This window comes from Haliotis cracherodii, unplaced genomic scaffold (assembly GCF_022045235.1).
Source record: "Haliotis cracherodii isolate W230 unplaced genomic scaffold, xgHalCrac1.p SCAF_9, whole genome shotgun sequence".
NCBI lineage: Eukaryota > Metazoa > Mollusca > Gastropoda > Lepetellida > Haliotidae > Haliotis > Haliotis cracherodii.
Window position 1 is genome coordinate 59,556,421 of NW_027266343.1, and position 24,886 is coordinate 59,581,306.

Genomic DNA, 24,886 nt, shown 5'->3' on the forward strand with positions numbered 1-24,886 from the left:
TTTTGTCTGATCCAAATCTGATTTGATATATATGTCTGTTAAATGTTATAGAAAAGAGCTCAGATAATCACTTCATTCCTGACTCTAATGAAATTTAGATTTGCCAAAGTGTTCTAGACTTGCTTGGAATGTGTCAGATAATTTTATTATATACATATGAATGAAATACTGAAATTTATCAGTGACGATAGATCAAGTTATCAGTCTCTAGTGACTATAGATCAAGTTATCAGTCACTAGTGAGTGATATAAACAAGGTGCCGGACTACTTTGTCCAGAATCAAAACATGAAAGAGTTATCCCCCTTTGTTTACGTCAGATGCCGACTGTACTCGGTCTCAACCGCAGGTGCATAACTTCTCTTCACCTGACCACAGGAACTTTTTGACGAGTCTGATGTCTGGAAATAACATAATGGCAATGTTAATATCACTCTTGCACCGGACATGCTTCGCCAGACATTAGGCACAACTGGCGACAGCGAGACGTACCACCAAGGCGAGAAGCGCCTGCTTGAATTTTCCGAGAATTTAACTTTCCTAATTTAATTCATGACAGCAAGCAACAATGTTTCAATTAAAATGTTCGGGGGTTCTATAAATGTGTTTATGTCAACTTTCATACTTATCTGTGAGAAAATTTGATCAAATTTGGCAGATTTTGTAAGTCTGGAGAGCGTTCAGCTGATCGTTCGACATTGTCACTGTACTAACTGTTTATGTATTCCTACGCCAATGAAATAATCGCTGTTTGAAAATGATTTCTGTTTTCATTTTAAACAGGTATGTTTAATTATGACAACCAAAAATATATTTCGCATAACATATATTTACAGGGCTAGTTTTATTCACTATATACTTTTTGCAAACCTCCTTTATACGACGGTGGTAAAGGGGCGACAGGGAGAACTTAGTAATTTATCAGACACTGTTTTCGAAAAAATATATATATTGCAAGTAATAAAAATAAAACATGTATATAATAAATAGAAAATTCAAAATTCACTGCGTCACTCGTGAAAATATTACACTCTCCCCACTTCACTCGATGAGATAAAAGTGGTATTTGAGAAAACACGTTAAATATCCTCTATCTATTGCATTGTCCATAGGACAGGCTAGCTGAGTGTCCAAAATATTTTATTTTTTCACTGATTATGTTTCTAGGTTTGTCAGCACATAATTCATGCTGGTTGGTTTCACGAAAGTGGTAAACATCTGAGACCTGCATCATTTCCGGCTTTCCTCCCACATTAAACTGACATGCAGTGATATAACTGGAATACTCTTAACTCTTTCAACACCAGAAGCTTTTACTGCTGTGTCACCAAGTTCCCAGATACTTTTGGGTGATACATGAAGCCTACATTTATCAAGGAAATTATCTGCTTTCAAAATATCTTTGTTACTATGTGTGTTATGCACCTTTTCAAAGGTCTAGCCCTACTGTTTATAAATATGAAAGTTATGTTTATCCCATTATTTGAGTATAGCATTTTCAACTTAATTAAGTTTGTTTTAAAAATAAAATGTAAGTTGACACATTCATAACGTCCAGATTAAGCACCAAAGTAGCAAATATTTGATGATTTTGTGACAATGTAAGATTTCATGATACACGTATCCACTTAGTAACCTATTTCTTTTTTGTTGCCATTTTTTACTTAATAAGAAAATTATTTAAAAACAGAATTTACAATATTGTCTGTTATCAGCCATTTCTCGATAACACTGGCTTTCCGCTCAGTAACATGAGGAAATACTGGGAAATGCCTCAATTTTCAAAGCTTCGTAAGAATAACACCTGGTTCGATTCCTTCGATGTTTGGCATCATGAGAAAACGTACGACTTCAATAATATGACAGTAACGTCCCTTGGAGTATTTTTGTGACTGTAACATGTGACTTTATTGGATAGGAAATGGTTTCTTGGATTCTAATGACGCTTTCTTGCTGAAATCTGCTACAAGGATCATGATTGGTCAAATTCAAGCACATGACCTTAGGCAACCAATCAATTTACTGCGATTGATACTTTCCTGTGTATGGTAAATTTCAGATTTAGATGAAAGGTTTTGGTTGTTTTATTCTGAATGTTTTAAGCAGGAAGTTGCGGCTTTTGATCTTCCTGGATGTATCAAACAAAGTTACGAGCTGTGACAAACATTTCTCTTGCATATATTTTGGCATTAAACATCATGTCTGAACTGAGAAATCCAGGCGACGAAAGCCAAGATGTCATCTGACTTACATTACACGAGATTTCCTGAAAAGATGGAAATTTTCATGTAAGTTTGTCAAGTTTAAGATACCAGCCTGCAGTGTTGAAAGAGCTAATACTTTTTTCAAACTCAGGGGTACAGACATTTGTCCTGTAGTTCAGTATTCTAAATAATGCACATTTCTACGATCATTTTAACACTGTAGAAAATGGATCATTTGAGATGTTTTCTAAATTTCCCATTAAGTTGATGAAAGATCTAGTAGATAGTATTAGATGGGCCTTCATGGTGTATACTATCACGAATTTGGAAAATACTCAATTTTGATTGGTCAATCAGAGGTTTCAAATCACAATAAACATCCTCTGATTGAAACCCAACTCACTCACCAAGAAATTATCATGAAGTCAGTGTCAGGTTTAAAACTATGAATGGGAGCAGTGTGTGAAGACATGCTAAGTGCCTCTCCACCACGGTAGGGCAGGAATATTGCATCTTAAATAGTAATCTTCTTCAGTTTGGACCATTTTATGAAAAGCAGACTGGAAATACAGATACAAAAATGTTTGGATTCGAACCAAGGAATGAAGTATGCACCAACCCAGTGACCTCCTTAATGTTCGTTAGGGATTAATTTATTCTTCAGAGTCAAGATATTTTTTTGAATGATGTAATATTGTTTAGGGTAAAGAGTATCCAACACACAACAATAGGCAGAATGTGGCCGTGACTTGTGGTGGTGACTTGTGGTCCGTTGTGAGATGAGTTGTCAAGTTCTCGCGGCAGGCGTCTATCAGGAATATCAACACTAGGTCTCAAGTACAATCATCTCTTACAATCATAAACATTCCATAGCCCTATCTGTACGCACCTACCAAACATCATGTGGACTGCTTCAAACGCTCCTACCCAGCAGCTGGGTTTTCATTAAATCTGCTCATTACTGCGGAGGCACACTGTATGTTGTGTTTACAAGATAATTATGATATGACGAACATATCCAGCCTCCTAAAAGCCACATTGCTGTTAAATGTGATGGTTTGTTATTTGAAGCTTGCCTTGAACAGCATACCTATCTTTCACGAGATATTAAAGAATACATTGATATGTGTGATTTATGGCCGAGCTTTTCAACATGTTCACCATTACCAAGTAGTCTGGGGGCACGATAAGAACGGAAGCATCGAACGTGTTGTGAAGTTTTTATGTAGGTGTTGTGATCTATTTATATCATGCAAGACAATTTGCTTTTTCTTTTCAAACTCAGGGGTATAGCTATTTGTCCTGTAGTTCAGTATTCTAAATAATGCACATTTCTAAATCATTTAACACTGTAAAAAATGGGTCATTTCATGTTTTCTCTAAATTTCCCATTAAGTTGATGAAAGATGTAGTAGATAGCAAGTATTAGATGGGCCTTCATGGTCTATACTACCATGAATTTGGAAAATACTTGATTTTGATTGTCACTCAGGTTTCAAATCACAAAAAACCTCCTCTCATTGGAACAGCTGGTTTGATGGCCGCATCACCGCAGGAACTAATGTGTTAGAATGGTACTTCTTTAACAGACATTGTCGGTAGGCATATCTAAATAATTATATCTACAATTATAGGCTAACAATGCGAAGTTGCTGTTTCTACAATAGTCAAAGGATGTGTGGCAATACATATGCAGAAAACATGATGCAAATCTACAAACAGAATGTATTTCAAGTCTGAAGACAACAGAGCTTGCTATTTGGCGCTTTTCTGTATACGAGTGTCACATCTTTTGCGTCACAATGAGCGGAATGACACCATAATAATGACATGCAGTGTGGAACGAAACCTTCGCACGGCTTTGTATGGAATAAACTACTTTTATGTCACTATGCACTCACTATTTACATAGTCCAAGTTAACAATTTCAAGATTAGCAAATATTTGTAGACAGAAATGCCAGAAGTTCCCCTTCCCTATATTGATGTTCCTACCAATTATCGCCTGTTTCATGACTGACAAGGTTTTACTTTACTGATTACAGGTAAGAAGGTAGGTATATATGTATGTAGGTATGCACAGGTATGTTGATGTGTGTAGATGTGGTTGCCCTGCAAAACATTCACATCATGTCAGTAAATAATGAACATGTAAATTTTCATAAATTTCAGTTTGCAAATATGTGCCAATGTTTGCAGTATGTGCATGTGAATAGGCCTTAGGAGATGTTGTTGTTGAGATATATATATCGAAAACAGAGCCATTAATTTTAATGATGAATGGCTTTTTAGATGTTTTGTGACATAAGGTCTGCATTCCAGAAGATGACGAAGCCAGTATGTTCTGTCAGCCTTGCACAGTTCTGCTCACTGCATTGTGTTCGTTCATTGTGATCCTGGCCCAGTGTTCTCAGTCATGGAAAATTTAGCATATTGTCGGGGTAAACTATGCATGCAACTTGCACTTGTTACTGGATCCTTACATCCCTACTGAGGACTAGGACGCTGATATATTTGTTGTTAAAGTAACTTGTAATATGTCCTTACTAATTTGACCTCGAATCTGTATTGGTTGGCCAACTCACTGGACAGAGTTACCTCCCTTAGCCATGCCTGGATCCAGATGGGTTTATATTCCAGATTGTCAGGATGTCAGGACCATACTGTGCTACTGGGTTCACTAGAATCAAGGTCATCTAAATAAAAACACCCAAACCCTTTCCACATTCATAAGAAATATCTGCCAAAAGCAGTGTTAATTGCCTGACTTGCTTGATTTGCCTCACTCACTCACTTACTCACTCACTCACTCACTCGCTCTCTGTAACTTGGTTAATTAAGATATTCTGTATGTACTCCAAAGATAACTGATTGCTTGACAAAGTGGTAAAATAATATTTTGGATCATTTCCGTTTTGATTATATAGATGTCTTGTGAAAATATCAGTCAATAAACTTAAAGTAAGGATAAGATATGTGGATGAACAACTTCTTTGTTTCAATTAGGAGCAATGTTTCGGTGTATGTTCATCCAATATATCTTATCCTTACTTAGTACTCCAACTTCAAAATGCCTCTCACAGAAGGAAATAAACTTCTGCAGTGTGTTCCTGTATTTTATTAGATGAGTATATCTTTAAGGGGACATGTGTAAGCAGCTATATTGCCATTATCATTATTAGAGTTCAGTTAGTTCTGTCATAGTTCTATGAAACTCTTTGTATAGGCTCTTCAATTTCAAGTTCAAGTCTCTGAGATACATGCTCAAGAGGGGGTGTTCCCAAGAATATAATAGCCTGAATGTCTCACTCATCTGTTTCATAATCCTTGTAATAACTTTCAATGCCTTGAGTTTAAAATTTGACAAAAACCTGCCATCAAGGAGCCATGTTAAATATGTTCCTTTAGCGATGCATGGCAGGCTGATGATTAAATCTTCATGAGGTTTGTGTCAGCATGTAACCCTACTTCCAAACGTGGGACTTTTATTACCTGTTCATAAACATTAGGTTAGGGTAGAATATGCTTTTTCAGCTTGGAAATGAAAAGCCCTTTCTTCAAAACTTCTTGACGATGAAAATTAATATTTTGTACGTACAAACCATGTCCATTGAAATGTTTGCTAATATTTGAACAACACCAATAGTGAAAAGAAAATTCCTGAAGGAACAATGACAGCTGGCTGGTTTGAACCTAAATGAGGTCAATACTTGAACCCTGGCGATATAAGTCTCATGATCATCTTTAAAGGTCCAAGCTATTTTCAGCAGAGTTTTAGGCTCATGCTTCAGTGATTTTCAGTCTTGCACGTTCTTCAAGGTTGTTGTTGTTTTCTTATTTTCATGGGAAGGCAGTGTATACAGCTGAAAGAAATAATTACAGCATTAAAATATATGGTACTTGGTTGATTTCTGTACAAACTCACTGTGCCACCCGGTTCAGTGGGAGAGGTGGTGATTGTGTGTGCTCAAACAGTGAGGGTCGGTTCTGTCACTACTAGCTTTCATACTTTCCCTCACTCAGGGTTAGGGTCACTCACTCAATCACTCACTCACTTGACCAATGAAGATCTGGTCTTTTGCAACTCATGGGGTGGTCAGGGTTGCTGACATAGTTGATGCACGTCTTCATATTCCAAATGCGTAGATAGATGCTCATGATATCAGTCACTGGATTGACTGGTCCAGACTGGATTATAGCTTTAATACTGCTGACTGCAGCAACAAATTCACTCACTCATTCCGGCAGTGTCTACGTGGACAAGACTGATCTCAGGTTAATCTCCCAGGTGCAGCTGTGTGAGTTTGAAAACTACAGTCACAGTGATATCCTAAAAATGTGGTCTCAGCCTCCAGGAGCGATGTGCAGACTTTGACAGACATTACAGTGAGCGTAGTTAGCACAACTGCTAGTTTTCATATCACACATATCAACGTCATTTACCCTGGATCGTCATTTACCCTGGATCGCAGGAATTTCAAGATCTTGCATATCTTGTTTGCGATGAGATGTGGGTCTTTGGTTGGGAACAGTTGGGCAACTGCTCATTAACGCTGGCTCAGGTTTTGTTCTGCAGGCTGGGAAAGGCAGAGTCCTGTCAGGAATGTTCACAAGTGATTATTTTGAGATAACGTTACAAATGAGATATACTAAGTTGATTCTACATGCGCAGTGAAACTTTGAGAATATCATTAAATTCTGAATTTTCTGAATTGTAACATATCAGAATGTATATATATATTAACTCAATAGCTCTCTCAGTACTCACCTCATGTAGGGGTAAGAAGTTGCCCTGAACCATCCATACAAACAATAAAGAAGTTGTTATCCATCAAATTTCATGTCTTCGAGAAATGTTGTCCGAAATGATTAAAATAGTTGCCAGGTACATAAAGTGTTTTGTGAGGTTACTTTGACTTTCAGATTTGTATTTATGATTAAAGATAAGGTATGAAATCTATTGCAGGAGCATTCCTATTAGATACAGATGCAACATGGGAAAGTCATAATCGCAAACACGCACGCACGCACGCACACACCCACGCATGCACATGTACATGCACAACTACAGGCACAGAGCATTGACATATTATAATATCATTTCTATTCCATAGTAAACAGTGATTACTATTGAGTTGTGATACATGGTGAGAATAGTGTGAGGTTGTTCATGGTTGTGACTTTTGTGTAAAACTCAGCACTCGGCAATTTTCAAGCTATATGCTTGTTTTCCAGCTATATGCTTGTTTTCCAGCTGTATGCTTGTTTTCCAGCTATATGCTTGTTTTCCAGCTATATGCTTGTTTACCAGCTGTATGCTTGTTTTCCAGCTATATGCTTGTTTTCCAGCTATATGCTTGTTTTCCAGCTATATGCTTGTTTTCCAGCTATATGCTTGTTTCCCAGTGGTTGACATTATGAGCCATCAGGGGAACAATGACATGCAATCAACCAAGTCACCGACCCTGACCACCAATCCATTAAGTCGCCTCTTACAAGCAGAATATTTCTGAGGAATGTCAAGTTTGAATAGGTTCTCAACACCCTGTGCTGGTGATAGGCTAAACTAACATCTAATATCTGAAATGAACATATGTTACAAAAAAAGTACAGTTGCTAAATTATAGCTATAAAATATAATAAAAAGAAGCACAGAGACTTTCTTCTGAAAGTTGTTGTTGACCTGTTCAAAAGCGGATGTTTGATTTCAATTGTCGACTGTACAAAAGTCAACACTTGCTCTTTCCATTGTGTGGTTAGATGATGGAACTTTCTTATTTTCAGATTTCTTGTAGACAATACAGATTCACAGCCAGACATTGATGTGACATTTCATGTTAACTGTGTTAATGTTATTTCACTGTGTGAACTTGATGCTCAGACATGTTTATGTTGTTATTTCTGAAAATATATTAAAAGTTGTATGTCAACACTTCTTTTGACCTTTTCATATCTCATAATTTACAACATTTGTCAACACAACTTTCATCATTTGTTCAATCCTTTTTAAGAAGTAGTATCTATTCTATGAAACATACAGTATGCCATTTCTTCAATTGCATTTGTGATCTGAAAGGGTAAAATGTGTGAGAAAACACCTCTCACAGACAACCACTGCAGTCATGGAGACGGCGATGATTAGTTATGGGAGGCAACTCTGATGAGCCTGATAAAGAGATTTATGAGGGATTTTATGTCTCACCACCAAGTTTGATAGTCAGACAACCCGTGTGCCCTTGTAGGTATTTGTGTGCTGTCTGTAAGTAATAGTTAGATAACAGTATTCTCACTTTATGCAACAGGTGTAATACATTTGGGATTTTCAGCAGAAGATTACTATGAGGTGACGTACCAGAGTTTTCCCTTCACTTACAGAACAAGGGGTTAGGGGGACCCCATTATTTCATTTAAAGGTCCTTGCAGGCAATACAGGGGACCTGTAAAGTAATGAAACGGTGTAGTGTACTGTATGTTTAGATAATTACTTCAGAGTCTGGAATGAATCAATGATCATGTGGACAGTGGTCATGATTGATGGATGAAATAACAGACATCCATCACTTCTCGTGATGAACTGTAGGTACAATGTACATTGTATTGTGTGTTCCTCGGGGCACAGTATATTGTTTTTCTGCATCCATTCTCAACATTTGTGTGTTGCGTGACACCCTGATACTTGACGTGTAGCGGGACATAGGTCCCTGTATCACGGTGTTGTGGTAGCTTGTTTAATGGCAGTTTTGGCCATTAACCAGCATCTGACGTTGTTTTTATTGTTAACGATAAAATAAAAATTTGCAGTTGGAAACAAAACTGACTTCAATGTTTGTTTGTTTATTTGTTTGTTTGCGAATGTCTCATGTGTTTGGGTAAAATCTCTAACCTTCATTGTAAAAAGATTAATTTTCACAAGGGAACTTGGTGTACACCTGTTTATCACAAGGACTGACTTTGAGAGATGTGAACGCTTGCCATGTTGCTAAAAATATTACAAACTTCAATTTATCTGCCAGTTGGAAATTTATAAAATTGGATTTTTATCAGGAATTACTCTGCCATTTGTGAATTTAATCATGTGAAGTTAGGAATTTAATTCCTTTTACATCACTCGTTTCAAATTTGCTGATGGCGAGTGACGATAAACCTGTCGTCCGAAATGAAACACTGGTTCTGTCTGGAGGGAAGTTTGCTGGGCTGCATGGAATGACATCGCACTGAGAACAGCCTTCATTGGATAAATGGCATATTAGAGATAGGCCTCGAAAAAATAAAATATTTTGTCTTGCTCACTCCTACCAAAGTCCATCTGTTATGCGTTACTGTGACACTGAACTGTATTTTCATTTTGTTAGATAATTAATTTATTTTTTTGTGACATTTGGAATGGGATAAGAATGTTTTAGATAATTCATTATCTGCTTCACCAAATGAGACGTTTTTACTAAAAATATTGTAATGTGATTAATCTGCTCTTGTTAATTTTGTTTTTATCCTGTAAAGGTTTTTTTTTAATTACTTGGTTTAACAGATCTTTCACCAAAAAATTCAGTTCCACAGGGGAAAATAAAATTATTATTGTTAAAATTTGACATGATTTTTTAGGTTGGTTTATGAATTCTGTCTGGTCGAGGGGTGGGGAAAATCCTGACATGACAAAAACCTTTATTTGACATATTTTGCCCTTTAAAACACAGTATTCACTGTGTACTGCATTTATTTTCTGTCCTGCATATAAGTTTTAATTGCATTTTAAAATACAAAGGAAGTGTGAGAAAGGCAATATTTTGGTGGCAAATTGTTTTGTTATTGCGCTGCAAGGTTTCTACAAAACTGTTGTTTTTTTTCTGCTTTTAGTTCTTTATTCGGATTGCCGGTGATAACCAATTTTCAAAAAATTATTATCATTTATATAATTTTTTCCATTTTCTCAGTATTTTGGGTTGACAGATCCGTAAACAAAATTTTAAAAAAGCCTTAGGACATGGCTGGGTTTTTTTTCCAGCTCAGTAACTGCAGAGCCGTGTTCCTGGGTCTCATCAAAGAAACCTTCCATCACTTTGGTTTTTCTCCCACATTAACCTGACATGCCATGATTTAACCAATCTCATTAAAATCAGATCTAAGTTCCTGCTGTTGCTAAACAAAGATCTGAGGACATCCCATTATGGGTCACATCAGAATGACCATTTGCAAACTTTGACCGACCACTGAAATGACAAACAAGAAGTCAACATCGGCCAATTAGAAAGCAGCTTTCTCGAGCTTTACATCAATCGTTTCAACCTGGCGACTTCCATTTCAGACTACGCTTGAAAAATATACTGAACAACAAAAGTTCCTGTGACATTGAAAAAGATTTAATGCAAAAATGTTTTTTACCAAATCTGAAACAATTTTGGTTTGCAACAGATAAAAGACTCCTGTAAAGTGTTCAAATGGTTTAATTTGCCATACTGACTTCAGAAAATGCGTGATTTCATAAAAAACATGAACATACCAAAATGTCAATTTACAAATCAATAGCGTGTGTGTCCACCTCTAGCTGCGATGCAAGCAACACATTTTCGTATCATGGAATGGACCAGGCTTCTCACAAAGTCCTGTAGGATATCTGTCCACATCTGCTGGAGCATGTTTCGAAGTTCCTGGAGCGTCTGTGGAACACCAGGTTGATGTCATAGCTAGGTGCTGATCCATCTCATCCCACATGTGCTCGATTGGTGAGAGACCAGGTGAGCGAGCTGGCCAGGGGATGACATTCACATTGTTTTGTTGAAGAGAATCCTGAACAAGTCGAGCAATATGACTTGTCATGTTGAAAGGCAATGCCTGGGCCATGACGAGGCAAAAACTGTAGAACTACAGGGCCGATGATCTCGTCACGGTAGCGCTGTCCATTGAGATTTCCCTCTACCACTATCAAACGGGTCCTCTGTCTTGCTGTAATCCAAACCCCATAACCATAATGCTTCCACCCCTAAACCAATCTTCTTCCATGACACAATGATTGACTTAACGTTCAACTCAACGTTGGTACACTCGAATCCGTCCATCACTGTGGCTGGGGTGAAAACGAGACCCGTCAGTGAATAGAACTTGTCCCCACTGCATGGCCGTCCAGCGTAGACGCTGTCTGCACCACTGTAGATGTGCTTGACGCTGGTTTCTTGTCAAAATGGGACGTCTGGCGGGTCTTCTGGTGACAATCCCTGCACATCTGAGGCGACGACGTACTGTTAGTGAAGCTATTTGTCGAAGGCCAGGGATGCTTCTTGCAGTCACTGTTGCTGGCTTGAATCGATTTCGTAGGTGTGTTTTTCAAATCCAGTTGTCTTGTTGATTATTGGTTACTCGTGGCCTGCCACTCCGAGGGTGGTCTCTGACTGCATTCGTCTGTTGCCAATGTTGCCATAAACACCAAATGGTGTTTCTGTGGACGTTAAATTGTCTTGCAACATCACGTTGACTTGATCCTGCTTCAAGCATGCCAATGGCTTGCTGACGCTCATTTTCGGACAGGCGTGGCATTTCGTAATGTTGAATAATTGCTTAATTTTGTTGTTTTTCTGAGTGGTTGTTGTCAGCACGATGCTAAACAATGCATATGGAATCCCGTTAACGCACATATTTTTATACCAATTCTTGGGTAGTGAAATGCATGGGGCTTGCATAAAAATCAACTTTTGCATGGAATGCATGCTTTTCTGTAGCAGTTGCGTTTTTGTGACCTGATTCCATACATGTACTACAATATTGAAAACCAAACTTTACTTGTTTGAAAAATACACTAGAATATTGGTGTCACAGGAACTTTAGTTGTTGAGTATATGTTGACACACTTCTCGATTTTGAAAACTGAACACACATTCCGGAAGGTCTAATATATGGTTGAGATTGTGAGGCGGTGCTTCCCACTTATTGTGCAACACCTCCTCCGTTCAAATGTTTATCTCACGGAAGCGAGAGATAGATGATAATCTTGACGGAATCAGTCATACGGGCTGTAACTGCCGTTTGGAATACACCGTGTTAATGTTTTCGAGGTTGCATGATTAGAAAACACATTCCGACTGTCACTTTGATTGGTCGGATGAAAGGTCCTTCTGACGTGACCCGTAATGGGATGCCCTCAGATCTTTGTTTAACGATAGCAAGAACTAAGATCTGATTTTAATGATATTGTGATATAACTGGAATATTGTTCAAAGCGGGGTTGAACCCAACTCACTCACTCACTCTTTGATCAATACTGATATTTACTTGTATCTGTGTACCTATCTTGTTCTCAAAGAGGTGTCTATCAGTCTGTCTGCTTGCTTGTGTAGGCCACGGATATAGCATGCTGCAGTTAAACATGGATACCCCACTCAGGCAGGTGTACCGACACTGAAACGACCTCACCTGTAAATGCCCAGCGCCAACAAGTAACATCTTTTAACATCTTTTGGTATGACACGGCTTGGGTTGGAACCACTGACCGTCTGGTCTCCAGGCAGGTGCTGTATCCACTAGACCCAGGAGGTGGTCATTCACATGGAAATCATTCATAATGTGACAGCAATGTCAAGTTCCAAAAAATAAAATTGATCCTATTTTTATTGCTCTGTTAAAACAATTATATTTCATCTGTCATTTGTCATTTGAGAAGGGGTGGCCAAAGTGCAAAATCATGTTCTGTTGGAAGCACTCATTAAATCTCTGACAAGTCGTTAACAGTTGGTTTTGTTCTTGAATGTCATTGGTCAAAATAGTCTTGAGAAATATGTTTGACTGAGTAGTAGTAGTAGCCATAGATAACTGCCTTTGAGGTAAAATGTCACAGACAATAGAATGGATTGTTTGTGACGAAATGAGCAGTATGACCATGTCATAATGGACATTGAACCAAATGATTTATTTGTCTGTGAATATTACAAAACTCTCATTTGATATCATATTTATCCATTTGTTCAGAGAGAGGATTCTTGTACCAGAAAACAAAAAAAACTTTCACAAGTTTGAGATTGCAATCTATCTATGTTCTGCCATCAGGACTCGAAGTAGCAAAGTAAACAGTGGTGATTAACACCAGCGGATATGTTTTAAACAACTTTGAAATCCCGGCTTGAGTAATCACAAGTTAAGCCTGAGTATCCCCACCATGGTCTAGCTCATATTAGATAACAGTTTGAGATATTTTCTTGGTAATTGAAGACTGATATGGTTACGAGTGCCCTTTTAATTTCCGCCTGCTATTATTGCATTCCAAACTCCTGGGCAACCTTTCCAAAATGTTAGCGGGAAATCTCACAATCTTCTCTTGTTCATCTTTACCATCTTCTCTAACTGGTGAGATTGAAGCATGTGGATGTTGTTGGTTGAGTCGACAAGTGAACGCACATGTGTTTTATAAACCTTCTCAGCCTTTTACCTACACTCTTACCTATAAATGCCAAGCCTAATCCAGAGGAAGTACACCACCTGGGAAATATCAAAGATACACAAAGATAATCACTGGATTTGTAATTTGGTTCAGTTTTCCAAATTACCGAAAACTCAAACATTTGATTTTATCAAGCAATATTTGCAAATTTCACAAATAAGATATATATTTCAGGTTTAGCACATCATCTTTGAAACTATTTACTAAAATCAAGTTAGCTTATGTACTGTTTTTTGTGTGTGTAAATGTACTATTGGGGGTCCTGTTATTTTCAAAAGGGAGGCAACTGCAGTTGTTTAAAGTAGAGTTGTCTGCTCTTGGACCACAAGTGTGAAGACTCACCACTGCCTATGCGCCACTGTTAGGGCAAAGTTTTGTCGGGGTATATTGTAACACCTATCACATGTTGAACTGCTGACAATGAGGGTGTCTTCCCTCAGCTCTTTTGGTGTTGATATTGCCTGGGAAAGTTTGTGCGTATAACTGTATTCTACAGACACAGATTGGTCTTCACATGCTCAACATTATTTTTCTTATTTAGCAAATTGTGCAACCTGTTTTTCAGATTTATTCCTCGTAAATGCAAAAAATATTGAAGTCAATTCTTATAAATAAATATTCCAATTATTATATGTTCAATGATAACTTCACTGACAGCTTACTTGAACATTAACACACAAGAAACTGTAGGGAACAAAATGAAATCTGTGACATCGCACAGTAATGGAACACAAGCCCTGTCGATTACATTATCAACCAATCAGGAAATAGTAGTCCATTAGTGGGTGTGGCCTGATTATTTTCTCAGTTTTATGGAAGCATACATTCTTAAAATTTGCTTGGTTAGATTGTCACTTGCAGTTTATTTATTTCAATTTGAATAATTTCACGAAAGAAAACATCTTGTTAAAATGCGAAAAGTGAACGTTCTAAAACATAGGATTATTTCATCTCCATACTTCTTGAATGCAAATATAGCAATGTTTACTGACAAATCACTGATGACAGAAATACATCATGCTTTCCAGTGTCAAAGAAGTGTTGTTTTTCATTGTAATAGGTGTCCGAGCCAGTGAAAAATGCCATTAAGAAGGTTAAAAGTCTCTTGCTGATTGGTTCTAAGCTGCAAGGGAACATCAGCTCCCCTAAATGTTTTTGGCGGGTTACCAGTATAAATTGAACAATGGCTATGGCCCCATGCCTCAGTGTTATGTGTGTGGTTCAAGCCATTTTGTGTCGCCTTAGAAACCCCGAACTCCCAGTCTTGAGTTGCATCGTTAAGAGTGTGGACCCCTCTCTCATTGTGATAAAAGACTATAAGGCTGTCTTAACTGTCGTAGGGATTTCTCCAATACTGAATAAATGTTTGGACACCTTCAGTTGTGATATAGAGACTCAGGTTAAATGTATTCTACGCGTGAGGGTTGTCGCTATACTGAACGGTTGGGGGGACAATCAGTGTAGGGCTGTGAAAGGTCTGCACTCCGTGAACCTGCCCGTGGTCACATATTGGTCCCTGCTACTTAGATATGCCATTGTCTGCCTTCTATCCACTGTTTGCTCATAGTTTTGACTGGGAGACTATGAAGAAATCTCCCTCTTTCAAAGCGAAATAGTGTATTTATGAAGCCTTAATTTGGTGTTATGCAAACTCAATGTTGAATGCAGCAAGAGCTACGTCTTTGAAACAACCAGTAAAGTCTGTGTAATGTGTTTAGCCACTAGCATTCTTGTTCACCCCTTAACCCGGTATTTAAAAGAACGAATGAATTAGATAATGAATTTTTCTCTCTCAGCGATAATGCTTCTCAGCCTTTGAGCAAAGTTTTATTGTAAAGATTTTCAAGTTGTACCGACGTCGCAGATGTAAAACATTTACAAGCGTGTTGTTTTTTCTTGTTTAAAAAATTCAATTCAGAGTTCTGGACAAATCCGTATCTGCTCTTTGGAAACATTTTCATTTGTAACCAAGTATTTTCCATTGTGATTTTAGCCTTTTTATAACATTAATTATGAAAAATATGCTGTAGCTACATTACTGGTCATTGAAAATGCTGATTGGCAGGAACAAGCTTGTGTGTTGTCAACCAGAAATGGAACAGTATGGCTTTGAAACAATTTTTGGTTTGTTTGGAATTTTATTTTTGAAAATGAGCAAACTTGTGAGAAAAAGATTCAGCCTTTTAAACTGGGATTGATTATGCAGGATTGATTAAGCAGGATTGATTAAGACGTAAGCATTGTCTTGACAATGAAATCAGAGATTGGTCAAGTTTGATTTTACCAGTAGAATCTAATGTCTAAATGGAAATACAGAAATGGGTAACAATAAAGAAAGTATGAATTGTTGAAAAAGATATGTGGACAATTTATCATTAAGATTAAAAAATAATTATTTAACAGTTTGAAGTAGCTCATAACATACTCATACGGCCTTCATATTTCCAGCACTGCGAAGAGTGAAAATTAATAAATTTGTGTACACGTCAAAGTGGTTTCTCATTCATGCGTGAAATCCATTTGTACGCAGTATACACTGTCACACTTTTGTAAGGCCAAAATGTTAATAATCACACTTTACTTGTTTCCAGAAAGCAATCTGTCACTTTTGACATCTAGTTATGTAGGCAGTCCGAATAACTGTACTTGGAAGCCTGCATGGGTACCCACAGCTTAACACTTTTATAAAAACATGCTGAATATTTTCATTGTACAAAGAATGGCAACCTAAGCACCAAGTGACTCTGTCAGCCAGTTCTGGCCAAGTTGTAACAGATTCTGTGTTACACTACTATGTTTTTTGTCACAACATTACAGTATTATGTTCGTATCCAGCTTTGAATGCTCCCTCGCTATTGTTGTAGCTCAACCATTGGGCGCAGATTGCCAGGTCAACGGTTTTGTACCTTGACGTGGGCCTCAATGTTTCTCTGACCTGAAGCTATGTGTTTAAGTTCCAGTCTGAAAGTTACAACTTGGGGGATATATGATATGTCCTACCCAGTGGATCATGATAATCGTGAGCTCTGCGTTTGCTGTGGGTGGAAGAATTGTTACAGAGTCTATTAATAATTGGTATAAATCTGGCAATTTACATAATGTCTTTTTGAATTTCTTTTTGTTCATCTGTTCATTATGACCTTATGTATTCATGTGTTTATTTGGCCATCCTTTAGAGGAAATTTGAAAATCTGTGGAAGTTCTGATTGATCAAAATATTATTTCCTTTCCGTCTCACTTTTCCAAGAATAGCGAGTTCTAGTGTACGTGAAATGCATGGTGAGAAAACAACCTTGTACTGTGATACTGATGTTTGAAGCGGCCTTCTCTTTGACCTCGCAGCCTGGTAATACATACCTGATTGTGTACCTTCTGAATACTACACAGGACTTTCATACAAAAACACATATCTTTCACCTTGAAATTCCTAGCCTAATATGAAACCCACTTAAGTGTTTACCATATGCATAAAGTGCCTTTCAACAATATCACAGTTTTGCATTTTACTGTCGTCACCAAAACCACATTTTTGTCGATAACCTGTTCGAGCGTGGAGTAGTGGTACCGTATTTCATGTATTAACTGGGCAGGGACAAGACAGTTTTTTTATGTAGACTGGTATAAAACAGTATTGGGTATAAAACAGTATCGGGTATGAAACAGTATCGAGTATGAAACAGTATCGGGTATGAAACAGTATCGAGTATGAAACAGTATCGGGTATGAAACAGTATCGAGTATGAAACAGTATCGAGTATGAAACAGTATTGGGTATGAAACAGTAACGAGTATGAAACAGTATCGGGTATGAAACAGTATCGGGTATGAAACAGTATCGAGTATGAAACAGTATCGAGTATGAAACAGTATTGTTTCCCTGTTAGTGTTTTCATAAGGTTATGGTTTGAAATAAGTCATTAGGATAGAAACATAGATATAGATATGTGTTGTCTTAATATGGGACATTTTAATTATTTGTCAAGACAAATTATTTAGTGGCCTCTTTTGTCCTGCTTTCTCGTGTTTCGTCCTGCTTTCTCGTGTTTTGTCCTGCTTTCTCGTGTTTTGTCCTGTTTTTCAGAACATTTATAGACTGAAGTTTATTTACTAGGTGTTGAAAATCATTTGTTGTTTTTTTATAGATCAGATCTCCCATTCTATTCTATGCAATCCACAAGATGGACTTACCACCTTTGCTGGTGATGATGAAACCCTACCTTGTGGAAAGACTGGATGTATTTAATGATGAGTTTTTGCTTAGTTTTGTCACTATATCAAACATTGAGAAATCAGGTTAAAGTTAAATTTTGTCAGATGGAATACCATTAACCCCCAACCCCTAAACATAAGGAAATAAGATTTTTATCAGACACCCAACATTTGAACTGGTCCCTTATTAGAAGAGAGAGCTTAAAGCAAGCACCAAACAACAACCCAATATATTTTGACAAAATAATTGAATGTCCTTTATTTGGTCAAATATGGTAATTGATTTCATTCGGCATGTTACTTTTAAGCAAACCTACAAGACCAGTATAGGATAATATAGACATTGCCCATTATCAGCTCGATAGGAAGACAATGCATGGTTAAATCTGCTGTCTCAGCTCGTCAGGCCTGGACACTGGGGCATGTTAGTCCCTGAGTCAGTCGCTGACTACAAGGTCACTCAGTGCATGGCTTTCAACTGCAGTTAACAGTTGCTGTACAATTTCAGTCAGCCATAACAGTTTGGTAGTCAGTGAGCATGTTCAAATATTTTTGTTACTTTTGTCTATTTTCATTGAGTGATGCATTGCAGTATTGATGTGGGGGCTTGTTTTCTGTTCCTTGCCACAGGGCCCTGGGCCTGATGGCGTACATTACTGGCAGTTCTACTGCAGGTGCTGTTTACACAACATATGGGTGGAGTTATGTTGTTTTCAGGCAATAATTAAGAGAAATCATTTTTATTGTACATATGAGATGGGTACCATTAGTTAAGACATTTCGAAAAGCATAGTTGCTTGGGCTGCTTGTTGTAAGAGGCGACTAACGGGATTGGGTGCTCAGGTTCGCTGACTTGGTTGATGCATATCATCATATCCCTATTGCGTGGATTGATGCTCATGATGTCAATCACTGGATTGTCTGGTCCAGATTTGATTATTTACAGGCCGCTGTTATATAGCTGGATTATTGCTGAGTGTAGCTTTAAAGAACAAACGAACAAGACATTATGCTTAAGATAAAACAAAGTGAGCCTTTACACATTGTCTCTCTTACAAACCCTGAAACACATATCAATATATGTTTGGGAAGTCCAGATTGTTTCAGGTTTTCATTTCAGAGATTAAATGTTAATCTAGAGGACACAGAACGATATTGACACAATATATTTTTGGTTGTTTTCAATACAAATGCTGCAGAAAACATAAATAGGTGATGAAGTGAAATTGTCAGTGCCTACTACATTGTCAGTGCTTGCTACATTGTCAGTGCTTGCTACATTGTCAGTACTTGCTACATTGTCAGTACTTGCTACATTGTCAGTACTTGCTACATTGTCAGTGCTTGCTACATTGTTGGTTCTTGCTACATTGTCAGTACTTGCTACATTGTCAGTGCTTGCTACATTGTCAGTACTTGCTACATTGTCAGTGCTTGCTACATTGTTGGTTCTTGCTACATTGTCAGTACTTGCTACATTGTCAGTGCTTGCTACATTGTCAGTACTTGCTACATTGTCAGTGCTTGCTACATTGTCAGTGCTTGCTACATTGTCAGTACTTGCTACATTGTCAGTACTTGCTACATTGTCAGTACTTGCTACATTGGCAGTACTTGCTACATTGTCAGTGTCTGCTACATTGTCAGTGCTTGCTACATTTTCAGTGCCTGCTGCATTGTCAGTGTTTGCTACATTGTCAGTGTTTGCTACAGTGTCAGTACTTGCTACATTGTCAGTACTTGCTACATTGTCAGTACTTGCTACATTGTCAGTGCATTGTCAGTGTTTGATATAGTGTCAGTACTTGCTACAGTGTCAGTGCATTGTCAGTACTTGCTACATTGTCAGTACTTGCTACATTGTCAGTGCATTGTCAGTGTTTGCTACATTGTCTGTACTTGCTACATTGTCAGTACTTGCTACATTGTCAGTGCATTGTCAGTGTTTGATATAGTGTCAGTACTTGCTACAGTGTCAGTGCATTGTCAGTACTTGCTACATTGTCAGTACTTGCTACATTGTCAGTGCATTGTCAGTGTTTGCTACATTGTCTGTACTTGCTACATTGTCAGTACTTGCTACATTGTCAGTACTTGCTACATTGTCGGTGTTTTCTACATTGTCAGTACTTGCTACATTGTCAGTTTTTGCTACAGTGTCAGTACTTGCTGCATTGGCAGTGCATTGTCAGTGTTTGCCACATTGTCAGTACTTGCTACATTGTCAGTGTTTGCTAGATTGTCAGTGCTTGCTACATTTTCAGTGCCTGCTGCATTGTCAGTGCTTGCTACATTGTCAGTGTTTGCTACAGTGTCAGTACTTGCTACATTGTCAGTACTTGCTACATTGTCGGTACTTGCTACATTGTCAGTACTTGCTACATTGTCAGTGCATTGTCAGTGTTTGATATAGTGTCAGTACTTGCTACATTGTCAGTGCATTGTCAGTACTTGCTACATTGTCAGTACTTTCTACATTGTCAGTGCATTGGCAGTGTTTGCTACAGTGTCAGTACTTGCTACATTGTCAGTGTTTGCTACATTGTCAGTGCTTGCTACATTGTCAGTGCTTGCTACATTGTCAGTGCTTGCTACATTGTCAGTGCTTGCTATTAGTATATATTGATATATATTGGTTCGTCTGGTGGCGACGTTGCTGCAGGGAGGCAGAGTAGTTATAATATTGTTTACAGAGCTTAATGCCAAATTACCCACTCAGTTATATTGTGATGATTGCGCTTTGCCACTCTATGTTCTGACCTTTTAGGCTGTCTTTCATGTGCCACCTATTATCCATTTCATGTTCAACATGCTGTTGTTATTACTATTGCTAAATAAAAATTCCCATAAAGAAAGAGACATAAAGTTTTAAAGTTTTGGAAACTGATATCATGGTATGTTATGTATCATGTATTTCTGTCATCACAACATTAGATGTAATGGTAATATAAGTAAAGACTGGCTAATGAGTCTAGCGTTTTTATATTTTCGAGTCAAACTGACTTTGTCTGACAGTTGTAAGACATGTTACATCAAACAGTTACAAACATTTGATCTGTGGTTGACCTCATTTGACCTGTCAGACTGGTACAGTCTTCCTAACAACATCCTACAATCTTTTTTACACCAAAGAAAATGACTTAATTAGGGTATTACAGCTTCCTTTCCGGTATAGATATTGTTTGGTTCTAGGTTGATATGCAGTTTTTATGAGTGAAACACCCTAGAGTAAAATAATTTGATAATTAGCTAATTTTCATTCTAATAAAAAAATGAAACTGGAAGATGTGAAGTGAAGTGATGTTAATATCAAAATGAAATATTATTATTTATTTCTGATGCAGCAAAAGCATGAGCTGGCATTCAAAGAACTACGTGGATGTGTTCTTTTGGGAGTAAATCATTTCGGTGGCAGGATTTCTTTCCAAGCATGTTTGCATTTTTTTTGGCAGAAATGAACATAAAAGTAGAGGGGGCATATCCAGACTGAGTTTTTTCTGCCATAAACTACAGCAAACTGTCGGCACACTCGGCTGTGACCTCTGTGAGTGCAAGATTGACAGCTTGTGATGGGAGCTGAGCTGGGGGGTGGGGGGGTGGGGGGGAAGGCAGGCTGCAAGGTGGTACAGCCGCATCAGGAGCCGTAGAACGGGGTGGCGCTGTGGGGGGGTGGGGGGGATGGGAGGAGGTTTTCGTTAGTTGTGTTGAAGATGATGGTGAATTGTGGTGAGGTTGTGTGAATCTTGAGTGAGAAATGTCACTCAATGGAGTTGCTTGTGGTTTACGGTTTGCTGATTTCTGCCATCTATCATATGTTAAGTTGTAAACCAGCTGTGCTGCCAATCGTAGAGTTCACATCATGTGGAGGAGCAGGGGTGGCCCAGCTGTGTAGTTCGCTGTACAGAGTTGTGTCCCTTGGATTTGCAGGAACCTATGATTGTCTTTCTATATTTTGGAAAGTTAATGATTCTACTTTGTCTTGTTTAGTTATCAAATCATGAAAACATTTCTGTGAAAGTTTCATCATATTGAACCTCAAAGCTGTGATAAAAACAGGTTACCTATCCATTTGTCCTCTTGTCCTCTTGATGCACATTTCCATTAACCCTGATGAGGCCTTAGGAAAGCAGTATTTGCCCACGAGTACTGTATAAGCCTGTATGTTTGCACATCTGTACATGGACAAGCTGTAGCCTACGTATGTCCTTGAATTTCAGACTGATTGATGACTATGGTTTTGGTGGAAGAAAACAAACAATTTTAAGCACATAACTGTATGATTCAATGAATATTTCATATCATGTTTTGGTGAATCCTTCCATTTTTTTGTTTAATTATGTAGAAACTCAAGTAGGGAATTAAAACTATTCAAATAAAGAAATTGAGAATATGTCAACAAGTTAATCTTCGCCGAAAGGCTTGTGTATGTTTACAATGGTTTTTTCATAATAGTAGAAACTCAGGTCAGGAAAGTGAAGTAATTGTCAGGAGAGGCTGTCTGGATATCGGATTTGCCTTTGCATGTGTTTGTGACAGGTGCCACTGGTGGGAACTTTAATTTCATAAAAAAATAACCATTTTTTTATAAAAAGTAACTGTCAAACTAAAGAAATATTGTTTGCCCCTAAAGAGTGTATGCTTACAACCATATTGGCATGCTTCCGTGAAGGTTTGGTCTTCAACAATCCCTGTTTGTCATAAGAGGCAACTAAGGTGATTGTGTAGTCAGGTTTGCTGACTTGATTGATGCATACCTTTGATTCCCAACTGAGTACACTGATGCCCATGAAGTCAATCACTGGATTGTCTGGTCCAGACTGGATCCTTTTACAGACTGCAATCATATAGCTGGAATATTGCTGAGTACAGCATTAAGCAACAAACAAACATATTGGCGTGGGTGTTTTATGCAGCTCAGCTTGGGTCTGTGATGATGTTATGTTGATGACATTTTTCAATACTGGTACATAGACATCATTCAGGTATCCTGGTTGTTAGGACTGGTTCTGCATCATGCATCGCTATTGCATTTGTGTAGGCGGTAGATAGTTTTCTATTGGTGGTATGTTGTGTTAATGTCTACAATAATTCATGCATCGCTATTGTATTTGTGTAGGCGGTAGATAGTTTATTGGTGGTATGTTGTGTTAATGTCTACAATAATTCATGCATACAGCAGAAACTGTTGTTGGTTCCACATTTTAATCAATTTAATATTGTGCAACAAAACTCACACCAGCTGTCCCACATTCCGATTCCCTCCACAATGACTCTCAGTTCAACACCCTGTTCAATGCAGTTTTCAACCTGGAAGCAGTCCCTACGAGTTCAAATATGACATAAAATCTCTGCGATATTTTCCTGATCCTTGATGTGTCCCAATAGCATAAAGCGTTATAGTTATCTACAGGTAGTATGAGACACTGGTAGTTATCTAACGGTAGTATGAGACACTGATGGTTATCTAACAGTAGTATGAGACACTGATAGTTATCTACAGGTAGTATGAGACACTGGTAGTTGTCTACAGGTAGTATGAGACACTGATAGTTATCTACAGGTAGTATGAGACACTGGTAGTTGTCTACAGGTAGTATGAGACACTTATAGTTATCTAACGGTAGTATGAGACACTGATAGTTGTCTACAGGTAATATGAGACACTGGTAGTTATCTACAGGTAGTATGAGACACTGATAGTTATCTAACGGTAGTATGAGACAATGATAGTTGTCTACAGGTAGTATGAGACACTGGTAGTAAAATAGTATAAGTATGAGACAATGATTATGAAGACCATGACTTGTTGACCATGATAGGTTCGGGACAATTAAGTACCAGTACCATGCATGTCACATTAAAATTTGTTTCTACACATAAAACACACATTTAGTCACAAGACAATTTTGAATTTAAGTGAGTACTATCTTGTCAATAAAACTATTCCAGGTGGAGTTCGCCAACAAACTGTCTAATGAATGAATATTTAATCATAATCCTTGTGTTTCTTTCATGCTAGGATATCAAGGCAATAATTGATTTGTGTGCCTGCGTGTCAATATTTAAATAAGAGATCAATGCCAGGCCTATGACACAGACAACTCCAGGTAGATGTCAATAGAGCGGCTATTGCACCACCGACAAGCAATCATTGCGGAATGAATTTTGTGTTGTCAGCTTCAGTAGATAAATTACAAATACCTACATCAAACATGAATTTTTATGGCTGACTAACTGGGTCATCTGTGACATAATTGTTTATTTAGGACTCCTATTTTCTGTGGATCATCGGGCTTGGTGTTTAAGAGACAAGGCATATCTTTACTGTGACTGTTATATTGATCAAGAATGTTGGGATATTAATACATGTGGGCCACTGAGCTCTGTTTACCTAGCATGAAGTACTAAAGAAATGTAAGCCATCAGAGTAACAATGACAATGTGACAAGCCTACCGTCTGTAGGTTATAGGAGATAATGTTTGCCACCAGGTAGATATGGAGCTAGTCACTGAAGGAGATCACTGGTTATTTGCAATGCAAAGAGCAGTGATTGAAGTATCCAGAAACACATATTGCTTGCTGTTATAAAAATGGATTACTGTGTATGTTGCCTGTTGATGTACTTCAGTTTTTTGTGAAATGCTGTTTTTGTATATTAAAGACCTTAGGTGGTGGGGTAGCCTAGTGGTTAAAGCATTCACTCATCACACCAGGGGCCTGTGTTCGATTCCCTGCAAGGGTGAAATGTATGAAACCCATAATTCCTTCGAATACCCTACCTCTGTTACATCATTGCTACTCCTGATAATATAGAGGTAGTATTTTAAAATTATGCACAATGATAACTATTGTTTGATTTCTAGTGTCCCCCATAGTGATAATGCTGGAATATTGCTAAAAGCAGTGTAAAACCACTCACTCACTCCTGAGTGTAATAACACAAATAGATATATTGTTAAAAAAGCTTAAGTGGAAAGCACAATCTCTTTTTGATTTTAGTGTGTGTCAAACAATTACATTAAGAGCACAGCCTTTTGACCTTGAGATCTCAT

At 37.8% G+C, this 24,886-nt stretch overlaps 2 protein-coding genes across 10 annotated transcripts in view; one reads left to right on the top strand and one right to left on the bottom strand.

Annotated features, from left to right (window-relative positions):
• The window catches only part of LOC139453311 (thyroid hormone receptor beta-like), a 348,228-nt gene that overhangs the window by 278,488 nt on the left and 44,854 nt on the right, over positions 1-24,886 (top strand). The window lies entirely within an intron of this gene.
• LOC139452938 (sericin-2-like) lies at positions 10,741-20,215 on the bottom strand (the record flags this gene model as incomplete). The annotated part of the gene is made up of 3 exons (XM_071234556.1): positions 10,741-10,986; positions 19,074-19,594; positions 20,047-20,215. Coding segments are annotated over 3 exons (936 nt in total), but the record flags the coding sequence as incomplete, so codon positions are not given.